This window comes from Limulus polyphemus, unplaced genomic scaffold (genome assembly GCF_000517525.1).
Source record: "Limulus polyphemus unplaced genomic scaffold, Limulus_polyphemus-2.1.2 Scaffold656, whole genome shotgun sequence".
NCBI classification, from domain to species: domain Eukaryota; kingdom Metazoa; phylum Arthropoda; class Merostomata; order Xiphosura; family Limulidae; genus Limulus; species Limulus polyphemus.
In genome coordinates this window covers 148,747-162,966 of record NW_013666266.1, presented here as the reverse complement: position 1 = coordinate 162,966, position 14,220 = coordinate 148,747, and the positions used below count along the sequence as shown (strand labels likewise).

Below are 14,220 nucleotides of genomic sequence, written 5' to 3'. Positions count from 1 at the left end.
CTATTATTTTCACATCCTTGTCGTGAAAATATTTATATATACAGGGTGAGGCAAAAGTTACTATACAGTTGATATTAAATGGTTTCAGGTTTCAATTATACTAAAGAAAATGTTATGAATACAGCTAAAACCAAGTTAATAAAGTATGACTAAGCATCACAGAATCTTCCTTACATTAAATAGACAAAGTATTTGTTTTAATAATAATTTTCACTTCAAATTAACAAGACAAATATAACTATTAACTAAAGAACACATGCCAGTAATTAACATGTGAGAGAAACTTAAATACAGTTCTAACCTGAAATTCTAAAGCATTGACCCTTTCCAACAGGGATGCTAAACTCTGCTCAATAGTATCGAGAGTATGTTGATAAGGATCAGTGGCAGCAAAACACCGTCTTAGGCACGAAAGAGCCTCTCTCACAACTTTAAGCTCTTCACGATTCTAGTAAAAAACATACAATTTAAATATGTCAATTATATAATGAATAACCCACTTCCATACTCCGTTGAAATATTTTTAGTATCAGTATTTATTTTCGTAAAACCATAAGATACAAATGCTTACTCTCCAAGTATTGCCAAATATAAAGTTTACAATAAAATGTGAACATAAATCCAGTTTATTTTTGGATATTTTAGTAAATAAATAGCAAGGTGGTTTTAAAATTAATTTGGTGAATGTTCTTGGGACCCATGCTTACAGAGCTGTAATGAATATTTTTTTTGTTATACAAACAAACAACTTTGCATTAATAATTTTCTGAAATATAATGAACTAAATAGTAATTAATTTATAGTAATATCAATGAGAAGTTGAACAACCTGTCACAACTAAAACCTTAAGAATTTGATGTGCCTAAGAAACCATTAGTGATAACATTATCATACATAGGAAGACAATCACAATACATTAAAAAGTTAGTGTTAATTCTGGACAAAGTATACACATAGATACAAGTTATATTTGTTTAAATTTGTTGTGAGAATAAATGGCATCCCTTAGAATAAGTGATCGTTTGTTATATATAAACCTATGATTCCTGATTGTGAAGGTGGTCATACAAGCTCCACCCTGGTGGGTTTTTTTAATTGTATAAAGAAACAAATGCTTGGTAAACCTGAAGACTCGTCAAGTATTAGATGGCATGTTACTTTACAATAATTAGTTGAGCTGACTGAGAATAAGCAGGAATTACAGATCGAAAAGAAGTAAATGACTGCTACTAAAACTGAAGTCAATTTTAAATTCACAGAACTCAATAATACTGCTCTTCCCCAAATTGTAAAACCATACCAGTTTTCATTTCAATACTAATAACTTCTAACGTGTGATATTCTGTTACTTATGCATTGACTTTTTTTTTTAGTGAAGGAAGTTACTCACACTTACTGAAGGTGTAAAATTTCTTAAAGTTACAATTTTAAAAACAGTAGTAACACTATAGAGAAGCAATGCCCATTCACTGCCAATATTTGGGTACTCTTTTTCTGATTTAATAATGCGATTTGACCATCATTCTTATAGCATTTCCATGGTTGCAAGGTGTCGAAAATGTTTTTCGGCAATAAGAATGAGAGCCACAAAACCTCGGTTTCACACTCTAGGCACAAAAAACACTAAGCCACACCAGGCTCATTCTTACACATTAAAAATTGCAAAATTGTAGTACTTATGTAAACTGTACAGTTCATGTTTGTTTTGAAACTATGAAACACAAAGTTAGTATAGATCTTGAAAAATGTTATTGAATGTAATTTTACAAGTTGTTTTCTCTGAAATAACGATATATATACATCTTTTGCTGATCAATATCATATCATTTAAACTGAAGTAATTGACATTATGTCATAACATATTACCTGTAATGAGAATTACATAATTAGATAAGGAAAATACGCAGGTGGTCCTGTCTACAATCTAAAACTTTTAAACTTACACTCCTGTTCTCACAACGCTAAATGAAATAATTAAGGAGAAACCAGATGTTTAACATATCTTTAGAAACTGTAAAACAACACTACATACAGTAACTGCAGGATGAAGCTCGATTGGTGGCCGTAATAAAATATATGGTCTGTAGCTCCATGTTTTTGAGGCTTTTGTTTCATTTGTAGTGATGGATAATACTATTCTTATGTTCAAATTGTAGACACGGCTTTACAAACAGTCTTCATGTATACCTACCTACTCACCTCTATTCTGGTAGAAATAGGTAGTTCTAAGCTCTGTTCCAGTTCGTACACTTTCTTTTCCTGATCTGCTAGCCTGGCTGTTAGAAGTAACTGAAAATTGTGACACAATTAATGTGTTTTTTTCTCTAACAAATCAGTGTCAAGAAAATTAAATACTAATTTATCCATTTGTTTAAGCACAAAGCTACATGGGAATTGAGCCCTGGATTTTAGCACAATAAGTCCATAAACTTACTGCTGACCCTTTAGGGCTTTGAAATAATGGCTGATAGTGAGTAAGGAAAAAAATATAATAACTTTATTTAACTATGAAGGCTCAGAAAATTTCCACTTTTTAAGTGTTGTACCACTCTAGTACCAACGTAACTAAAACCACATTTTACTATAGAAGGAACAAGTTTCACTAAAAATCCCATATATCTCCCTCACATCACTTGAAATATGTTCATAAGTACGATTTTTAATAACAAGACATTGTATTTATAAAATATTTATAAATCATTATGGAACAGTGATGCATTGTTTAGATTTTTTTTTTTCCTCCAAAGATACAGGAGGGCTTTCTGCACATAGCCATCATTCATTTTGAAATGATGACTAGATGAATAGCATCTACCACCAACTCCTGGATTACTCTTGTCTAACTGAATAGTGAGACAACATCGTCACTCTTATAGAACACCCACGACTTCACAGTAAGAAGTGCATTTTTGAAACAACAGGATACAAACTATGAACCCTCTGATTCAAAGTCTGTACATGTTAACCACTACTCCATGCACGTCCCCATTATAAAAGAAGAACACCTTAAGAAGTCAAGAACCCGAGTCCATCTATAGACTAGTGCATCTCATATATATATTTGAAGTAAGCTTATAGACAATTAATTCTTACACCATATAACAAGCGCATCCTTTATCTACACAGAAGATAGCACTTCACCAATGAATCTAAGATCTGCTTAGGCACAATAATTGGACCATAATTTGTGTTAAATGATATCAGGGAAAATATTTAAATTATATATTTTTTTTTTATCTTCACTCAACTTTTCCATTACATTGTTAAATTTTTCCAGGCACCTAATATAAGTTATAAATTGTTTCTAACACACATTACAAACTATCAATTATTCTTTTAACATTTTCAAATATTAAAAAAAAAAATTGAATGGAAATATCCTAATAATTCAAATCGTAATCATGCTGAATAAACTGAAAAACTAAACAAAGTAGATAAAACATGTGAACATTAACAATGTCTTTTACAACTGAATGCTTAGAGTAAAGTTTTAAAACCGTAGATACCTTAGCTCGGTTTGCCGATGCAAGGTTTTTTAGAATTTCTTCATGTTGAGCCTGTTGATGAATAAACAATTCTTCTTGTTTTTCAATTTCTTCCTGAAAAAAAATCAGGTCTTCCTATTTGTAAAGTACTGCTTCCATTTTAAATATCCAGTGTTTTAGGGTATAAGTACTAATGCATTTCATAACTAACAAGCAAACGAGGTTATATTTTGGATACATATCAGAAAAACTATAATATAAATCAACACTTTAACATTCACAATTAAAACAGATTTCTGTTAACCATAATCAAAGAATCATAAAATAACTACAGCTTTGATTGTTCTTGGTAAATTGTTTTGCCTAAATTATGTAATACACAAGTCCCGGATTTGATATTTTTATGGTTGACATTTGATGGAATATAAGTGTATTAAAAATATTTTAAATCCAATCCAATACATTTTATCTACAAAAGCAGAATTCAAGTTTATCCTATATAAACGTATGGTCAAAATATTACAAAGAAATTAATAGCTAAAGATACTCAACGTGTGATTTTACTTTCTATTTATTTTATTTTATTCAAATGTGTTTATAAGCATGCTTAGAGAGCACTGAGAGACTTAAAACAGTTAATATCTCCCATTAAACTGAATAGCACACCATCAAGAACATTCAAGTACTGGGTCTTTAAATTCACACGACTTTTTCAGAAACAAAACAACTAAACAAAATTTTCAAATTAAAAACAATTAATGTTTTTAACTTTCCCTCAAAACTGACCCACTTCTGTTAATTGTTTTTTTACCATCTCAAGAGGTTTTTGCTTCAAATCCTGGATATTCTGTTTTTCATTAAATTAAGTGAACTATCAATAATGATGTTTATACATTTCTTCTGTTTTAAGAGTAAATCAATACATAAATTAGCTATGCCTGTTAGTAGATACATATGTAGCTTGCTTTAATCAGAAGTTAGTATTAATCCAATATAATTATTTCTCAATATTGTTTTATCATTCTCCAACTTAAACAGCAATCGTAAAAAGCTTGAATTTTTCATACAATCTACACTTACTTTTCTACAATTTAATTTAATATTAATTTTCTTTATTTTGAGAATTTTTCCTTTGCAAGTCTCTGTCAGCCAAACTACAGTTTCCTTACTTATCTGTTTTTATCCATCTAGATACATTACTTGTGTCATCAAAACAATGTCAAACACTTCATATTACTCTGTTTTTGAAGATCTCCAACAATAAAACAACTTGTTCAACGTCACTATGCAAAAAATTGTTGCAACATTGGACAAACTCTTAAAAGACAACTTAAGGATTGTGTAAAGTTTATTGTTTATATCTTTTGACACAATGAGTTCAAACCTGACACTTAATGGTTTTCAAGAAATATGTACAAACTACAAGTTACGATTATTATTGAAAAACATATTTTACATAATCTCTCTTTTGTTTTTTTCAAAAGCTGAGTAAAATGATAAGAAATAATGTAATTGCCGATAAAAAAATTAATTATAAATAATAGCTAATAAAATTAAGCATTTTTATATATCACTTTCATAGAGGCAGGAATTACTAAAAATAGAACTACAACAAAGTAAAATATAAAAAGATTCAAAATAAAAATAGAACTACAACAAAGTTTTTGAAAACAGTATTGCATCCAAATTGGAGAACATTTTTTTGTAAGGAAGATCTTCAGATGCTTATAACTATTTCAGGGATTTGACTAGTAGAGTTTGGACAGAGAGACAACAAGAAAATGTCTAAGATTGCTAATACATCATCTCTGCTTTCCTTACTCCACATAGAAAAATTCTTTTTCATTATTATGTTTATCAGAGTAAGATTACTTTGACCTTACCTTTAGTTCCTTAATCTCGACTTCCTTCCAACTAAGTTCTTCTTGTAGCTTCACCTGATATTAAAAATAACTTAGATTCAATTTAAGTGTTCAAGTCCTCTTACTGGGTCTTGGCAAACATGAGATCAATGACCTTTCTAGTTCATAAAACATACAGTGAAGACCTTGTCAAAACGTTGTACACTTGCTGTTATGTTAAATTTATATTAAAGTTTTGCTTCGTTACCCATTCAAGCCGTCTCCAACTATTATACAGTGAAGAATACTGGTTTGTGAAGAAATGGCAAATTTATAATCATTATTTCAGTTTGATTTTTTTCTTTTATCCCCTGAACAACCAGAACATTGACTTTTAAGGAAAAAATATCACCTAGCAACAATAGTGTAATAACCAAAACACAATTTGAATACACTGAAAATAAACATAAAATAATGTCAAGAGAAAAACCAGTAAGTTATATAGTGTAATAGCCTCCAGTGTTAGAATTAATGAACTTGTATTAACATTGCATTAACTTAAATAATTTCACACTTAAGCTCAAGTTTAAACCCATACCGAATAAATTGAAGGGCATTCTTAATTGGCAACTCACAGCAATGAGCTTCTTGAACCAAAAAAAATAATTGTAATAATTATGGTCCTTTTTTTTTTAATACAAAAACTATTACAGGTGCTCAATTTCATGAAATTCTTTTAGTTTCTGGTCAAGAATCTTTGGGTGTATAAACTCACACCTAGTTACAAGAATTTGTCATGATTATAACCCTGGTAATATTTGTAGTGGTTATAAATCATACTAGTCCTGTGGTGTTGATCATGGGTTTAGTGACAATGTCTTCTAAGAGCACCGTAGCTAGGAACCACTGAGACTAACCCTGGTAATATTTGTAGTGGTTATAAATCATACTAGTCCTGTGGTGTTGATCATGGGTTTAATGACAATGTCTTCTAAGAGCACCGTAGCTAGTAACCACTAAGACTAACCCTGGTAATATTTGTAGTGTATACAGTGAATATAATAGAACAATGTAATATATGCCCAACAAAGTACAATATTTTGATAAGCATTATCTACTTAACCATTAGCTCACCTTTTCTATATCTAACTTTTCATTGGTTAGTTTCAGCTTTTCCTCTTCCTGCTGTGTATCATTGTCACCTTTTTTTTCCACAATAACTGGAACAGGTGTTTCCGAGTCCTAATGCAAACACATTCATAACTTAAGATACACTGCTATTGAACATTATTGATAAAAAGTAAAGTGTACAAAGAATGATATTTTGTGCCACATTTCTCCTGTGGTTCACCGAGATTCTTTATTTTTCAATGCTATTCAAACTACAAGATAATTACAAAGTACAAAAAAAAATTGGTATTGTACTGTTTACTTTTGTTTGCATGTTTTAGAGCAAAGCCACTTTGGGCTATCTGTTACATCCACCACATGGAATTGAACCGTGAATTTTAGCATTGTAAGTTTGTAAACTTATTGGTGTCCTACCGGGACCATTCTATTATAAGACAACAATTTTCTATGTATTAAAATCAACAAGAACTTCTGGCAATACTAGAACAATGTTTCTATTGCAGCTGTCTTCCCAACATTAAAGTGTGGATCAGGGGTGAAATTCTGCTGGTACTCATTGGTACTGAGTAATGGTACTTATTTTTTAAGGTGGTACTAGTACCAGGACTTATTTAAGTTGCTTTGTCATTTTTTATGTTTATTTGTTTTGAATTTCGTGCAAAGCTACACGAGGGCCATTTGCACTAGCCATCCCTAATTTAGCAGTGTAAGACTAGAGGGAAGGCAGCTAATCATCACCACCCACCGCCAATTCTTGGGCTACTCTTTTACCAACAAATAGTGGGATTGACTGTCACATTATAATGCCCCCACAGCTGAAACAGGGAGCATGTTTGGTGGGACGGAGATTCAAACCAGCGACCCGCAGATTGCGAGTCGAGCTCCCTAATGACCTGGCTATGCCGGGCCCATTTCTTATGTTTAAACATACAACTTCTTTCTCTTTTTCAAAAACAGGTCCGCTTCACCCAGCTAAGTACCTCTAATTTTTTTTTGAGAATTTCACCCCTGTTGTGGATAATATTGAAACATGTGCAGATCCACTGTCATTCTGATCCATTACTCAAGTAGTAAATGAATTTTCTCTTTGAAACCTAAGTTTGTGGGATTTCTTACATCAACTGTAAGAATAGAGAATATATAATAGTTACCATATACATCTTTCAGAAATTTAGTCAACACAAAATTCTCTCTCTTATTTTGTGTTGAAAAGAAAATGGTTAATTTGATTTTACAGCTCAAAACTTTGATTGGCTGATGCACTAAACGGTTTCAACAGAAAGATCGGCTTTAGTGTCATCATGTAATGTTTCATGTGGAATAATAACTTGAGGTTAGAATATTATTTAAATAATTCAAACTTTCAAAATTGGAAGTTTTTAATGAAATATTTGCAAAGCTTAGCAACTAAATTACTCAGAAACATTTATATAAGTACAACATTTGTTAAACTTCTAAATCTGTTGTACCTCATACAAGTGTCTTAAGACAATGACAACAAACCAAAAGAGAGAAAATTTATCATCTACACAGATGTCCAACAAATAAAAGATACAAGCGTAATGGTTAGCTAGTGGTAATATCATCTTTGAAGTTAATTTTATGTAAGGATGTGTACTGTCAACTACATTCAAATAATCCTCAATAAATATTCTATGTACAGGTTTAACTTTACCTAAAATTTTGGATATATTCAAATACATGTTTAGTGTAGTAACAATGTTAAAAAAGCAGATCCATAAGAGAATTCAAATTACACATTATGTACATTTTTGTATCATAACAATTTCGACACAGTACGTGTATCAAAAAACTTTTTTATTAGAATACTTCAAGCATAAAGATATCACAAATATTGCAAAAGTTCTAGAGAAACTAATACTGAGATTAATCTTTTCTTCAGTTTTCAATCGTTTACAAAAGTTACAACAACTCCAGGGGAGTGTATAGATTAAAACAAAAAAACATGGAGTGATAAACCAAAGATTAATAACAATATATGCTTTCTGTAACTGTGTTTCACCTACACCTGTACTTCAGGAAAAAAAAATTATCATAAAATTAATAATCAAGTCTGTTTAATCAGCAAAAATGTGACACTTTTAATCGAACACTGTACTACCATCGAAGTTTTCATTCTGGTACTTGACTGATTTTTGTTGTTGAGCTAAAACAAAGTTTTGTTTATGGAGAAAAAGCAAAAAACACAAATATTTAAAATGAATTACTTTCAAGGATTTCTGAAGTTAAGATGTTACTACGCAAAGACTTGTCCATCCTGACAAGAGATATCACAACTGGGTATAAAAATTTAATCTAAAGGTCCATGTTTTAAACAATATACACCCCGCAAGTAATACCTTTCTATAGTTGCATGTCAATAAAATAAAAAATTACAATAATTGTACTGGGAATAAACTTACTGTTTTTTTTGTTCCTTCCAATTTTAGACATTTTGCTGTCATTTCATCCAACTTCTTTTTAAGATCCTCCTAAGTGTATTAAACAAAATTTCACTCTCCTGTCCTTTTAAAATGCTACACTTTTTACGTCAAAACAGACATATTTTAGTCTACACTGTTGCCAAAATATTAAACAATGTTAATCAGAGCAGAAAATAATATTAATGATAAATGTCAACCTTCACAATTACACGAGCTAGGGTAGGCTCTAGAAAAAGTTTATTTTGTGTATATTACAAGCAGAAGTTCTGTTTCTCTAGAGTTTTTGCTATATCCATATACCATTTTGGAGAATAAAAAGTTTTTAATAACATGTGCTTCTGAGAAAACAAAAAAAAAATATATAAACACAAGAAAACTATCAGTAAAACAAATTATATATATTTTTCACATTATGAACAGCATTCAGATTCACTTCAGTGTCTCTGATAAACTTTAAGACGAAAATAATGTACAAATAAGTCATATGTGTAAAAATGTACGAGCTCTATTAGTTCAACATTTATAAAGTTCACTTCATAGTTTCTTATATTTGTTGATTTTGAACTTGGTTTGGTAGCCTTCGGGTCGAATGCCAGTTCATCAAGGTACCATACAAAACATCTCTTCTTTTAGAATTTTTCAGATTTAATTAAAATGAACAAACACATAAATATGTCGTAATGTACACCCACTGGGAAGTCTGGTAATTTATATAAATACAATAATGGACTTTGTGACTGTACATGAATACGAAAAAATAAAATAAATATATTCGTTAGTTATCTAAAAAAAGTTTATGGCTCTAATGTATAAAGTAATTTTAAATTGGTTTTGGTAAACATGTTAACTTCTGGAAGTTTCTTGAGATAAACTTTAAAAAATATACAGAAAAATGTGCATTACAAAATGTATTCAAAAACTGGGATTCAAATGTGAGCATGGTCAGTTATTTTAACTAATGCAAAAAAAGGGTAAGTACTAATGAAAAGTACAAAACTAAAACAATTAAGCTTTGCAAACATTTGAAGTTCAAGTCTCAACAGGAACTAACTAATTTTGTTTTAACAACTGCCCCCTAGACAAATCTGAATTCACAAAAATACCTCACATTGTGTGAAAATAATAGAAAATATAAATTATTTAGTAACAATATCCGAAACTTTGTAGATTTAAATATCAGGTAAGAAAGTTATTTTACTAGCTTAATCCTGCAATAATTTTGAAATCCATTTATTCCATATCACACAAGCACCCAGGTTTTACATGATGGACTTAATAGTCCAAAATACAATAGGCTTGAAGTAGAAGCTTATTTTTCAGTACTTTTTTTTAACTTAATTGTTTTTTTCTGTGGTCTTTTCTATTTGGGAACTCTTCTTCAACTTGCTCAATCAGAAAGTCACAAAAACAAAGTCAAAATCAGAGTTACTTGTCAGTGTGGAATTTTTTTAAAGAAATAATTATAAGCTTATCATTTCAACCAATATACTCTCATGAAATATTTGTTTCATGATAATATCGTGAAGAACACGTCACACAAAAAGTAATAACAAGCTTACTATTTCTTCATTTTCTGTCACAGATAACTGCATAACTTCAACAGATGAATTTTTTTCTTGGATTGGTTCCTGTCGTTCCTCATGATTTTGGCGACTGTGCCGCCCCCGTAGGAGCTAAAAGTAGTGAAAAAAGTAACATACTCGACTTAAAACTATATACAGAAATGGGATTCTGATACCCACCAATGAGTAGGTTAAATATTTCGGCAACAACATTAATAATGATAATAAATTTGCCAAATATACTCAAGTTAGTTTTATCTTATTCTGACAAAGTACGGGGAATTAAAGTAAATGTGTATTATTACTGTCGAATTATAAGCAAAATATATTTGTGTTAAATACTCAACCCTTTCATCAACAACATAATTTTATATGAAAACAAAAAAAGAAAGAATGATAATTAACATTATAAAAACAAAACCTATTTAACTTTATTTATGTAGGAGTAAATGATCTTGCAAGTTATAAATAAAAAGTATAAAGAATTCTTTCATAGGTTTAGGAATATGAACAGATGCATAGTTCTTTTAAGAGTGCTCCCTTGGCTAGATGTAGGACTGAATTACTTACTAGAATCCAAAGTTAAACGAAAGATTATCGGAAATATGCTAAGACCAACAGATGGGCTGGTTGGTCTTGTGGGATAGTTTTAGGGCTCTTCTTAAGCAGACGAAGTATTTGGATATTTTCTGAAGAAAATAACGAAAGATAGTGAGGGAGCTTAGAAAATTTGAAATAAACCAATTGATAGGATAGTTAGGGGTAATGCTGAAACTGAACGATGAACATTTAGAGCATTACAAGGTAAATAATAGCTTTAAGTAATTCTGTCAGACAGTTGATAGTATTCTAATATTTGAAGCATTAGGGAAAAAATGCCCAAGTTCAGAGCTCATGCTGAAAGAAATGCTATTATATAATGTGAATTACTAAAATTAGCTTTGATAACAGAAATAACACTGAAATTTCAGCTTACAAATTTCAGATATTTGACCAAAGCTACACACGGACAATCTGCATTAGCCATCCCCAATATTTAATTGATGAACCTGAGGGAAAATAGCTAGTAAAAAGCAGCCACTGTTAGCTATTGGGATACTCTCCTCTGATCAAATAATGGGCTTTCACCATTATTTTTATAATGGGCTGAAGATGTGGAGCACAAATCTGTTTGCAATAATAATAAGAGAATTATTAACTTTTGGCATGCTAACCACTAGTCCACACCAGTCTGTTGGAACTGATATAAAAAGAAAGGGCTATTCAAGATGTTGAATCTATGTGAATTAAAATCAAGAACTTCAAAGTTATACAAATTAAAATATTTAAAAACAGCAGTTGTTATATGCCACCTGGTCAAACAGATATCAGTGAACAATTTTATATGAGTTTATTTGTTGTTGCTGACAAGATTATTAATACAATAATCATACAGAACTTCAATTTCAGACACAATCAATTGGATTGTATGGACTCGAACAGTGAGGGAGAAAGATTTCTTAAAATGATTAAAGAAGTTTTATATACATAATACACACACATACATACATACATATCAAGTGACCGAGACAGCTAACCAGAAGAGATATCATTTTACGATTTATTGTAACTACTATCGAGGATATGATTGCAAGAGTTGAAATGAGAAAACATTTGGGAATGAGTGATCATTGCATAATTAGGTCTGATATTTTGCTGCATGCTGAGATAAAAAAAAACGAAATTAAACTTAATTCCTAGTTTTTAGAAAGCCAATACTGAGGCCATGTGACAATGTTTACGATTAGTGAATTTAGATAATATGTTAAAAGATGATATGGGACAGATTTTGGAATATTTAAAATAAATTACTTTTAATTCAAAATAACAATTTTTGACCTAAAATGATGGAAAAGGATAACAGAGAAGATCAAACCAAACATGATTAATAAAGATATAAGGGATAAAATCAAGATTTAATGCACTAAATTAAAAAATTTAAATTTACAGAACTATAGGAAAGCTAGTAATTTGGTTTTAAAAAATTGGGAAATTAAAAAAAAAAGATTATGAGAAATTGCTGGTTCATAAGATTAAAGTAAGAGCATAATTCTTCTATGTTAATAGTAGGCAAAATGTTAAAAAGGGGGTTGGGCACCGGATGCTGATGGCAAGTTTTTTGTTCAAGAACTATGAGAAGGCTGAACTTGGGTTTTTAATGAAGATATTTGCAATATGCCTGACCCTGAGCATTCTAATAGAAATATTGGAATTCACTGAATAATGTACATATTAAAAAATTAATCCCTTAGTGTTAACCTGATAAGGAGAAAGATTGCAAAACTAAATATAGATAATGTGTCAGTATCAGATAACGGTTTGAACAGAATTTTGAAAAAAGTCAAAGATGATATATTTAATTTTTGGTACGTTAGACATTGGACAGGTTCCCGAGGATTGAACAGTTGTTTTAATTTAAGTTACCGTGTCAATGTTCCTATTGTGCAATAGTCTTACAGTGCACTGGTCCCATGATTAATAGTTTTACGTTCAATAATCTTATGCTATAGCTCAATGGTCCATAAGAAACCTCTTATTATTATTAGGACTATGTAATATGACTGAGCTTTATCGGTTTTTGGTCGTCGTGCGCAACCTAGTTGGGTCAAGTTCACCTCGGACCTCTTCCTCCATTTAATATGAAAGAACTTCACTGGTTTTAAAAAACGGGGGATAATATTAACAGAAAATGAAACCTTCATACGTAAAGTGTACTGCAACTTGCAAGGTCCCAGTAACAAGATTTTTGCGTTTAGCATCAGTTCGAAAATTATACTGGACTAAAACACAATGCTACTACAACCGCGATCAAACAAAAAACAAATGTATTAAACTTTAAGTTTAACAACCACAGAAATCCAAACTCAAACTTTCAGTTTAAAAATATCTGGAATAAATTTTACCAATAACAACAACAAATAATAATAATAATTAATTCAAGCCTGACCAGGACTTGATACAAACGTTAATAAACAATACATAATTAATATCAGTGTTATTAATCTCAATAAATAAAACAATTAGAAAAAAACACAGTATTCCACAACGTAACCACTCAGAAGATCAATAACATGAACAATATCGAGAAACATTCAGCAATAATTCGTTTTCACTCTAGCTTGTAGGACTTTTTAATTTATTGAGTGTTTAAACATCTCATGTCGTCACTTTGTTTTTCTAATGGGTAAGGAATGTGAGATAGCAAATTCTACTTTTATTTTGTTATGGTTTTATTCCCCATTCATTTAGTATTCCTTCTATCGTTTAGTTTAACAATGAATTTTTAATTATATTAAATGGCAATCTCATCTTCTAGCTAAATCACACTGAATTTGAGTATGTTTGTACTACGGAATTGGAACAAGCTTCCCCTAGCGGTGAAGTACAGGTATTAATATTATGAAAAATTGTCACATGAGACGTAACTTCATGATTTAACCACTAACAATAAACCCTGCCTTAATCTCAATTAAACAAGTTATTTCAAAATATATAAAGAAAACGAGTTATTAATGATTGTTGCTCGATATTGTTATTGATCTTGTAACTGGTTAAATTTTGGAATATTGTGTATTTTCCTCTTCTGTTTCTTTTTCCCAATTTCATTTTTTATTGGAATTAATAACATTGATTTTTATGTTGTATTCTTTATTAACATATATATCACATTCTAGCTATGTACGGATTTACTAACTATCTTTTTTTTTTTTTTTTTTTT

At 30.3% G+C, this 14,220-nt stretch overlaps 1 protein-coding gene across 13 annotated transcripts in view; it reads right to left on the bottom strand.

Moving 5' to 3' along the window:
* The window catches only part of LOC106459749 (dixin-A-like), a 60,527-nt gene that overhangs the window by 7,210 nt on the left and 39,097 nt on the right, over nucleotides 1-14,220 (bottom strand). For 6 of the 13 annotated variants that reach the window (XM_022386287.1, XM_022386289.1, XM_013919406.2 and 3 more), the window contains 7 exons: nucleotides 10,461-10,574; nucleotides 8,881-8,949; nucleotides 6,461-6,568; nucleotides 5,369-5,422; nucleotides 3,507-3,599; nucleotides 2,200-2,289; nucleotides 302-448 (listed from right to left, as the gene is read on the bottom strand). In XM_022386287.1, coding sequence (XP_022241995.1) covers nucleotides 302-448; nucleotides 2,200-2,289; nucleotides 3,507-3,599; nucleotides 5,369-5,422; nucleotides 6,461-6,568; nucleotides 8,881-8,949; nucleotides 10,461-10,574 — 675 coding nt within the window. The other 7 variants (XM_022386293.1, XM_022386295.1, XM_022386297.1 and 4 more) reach the window with 7 other exon arrangements.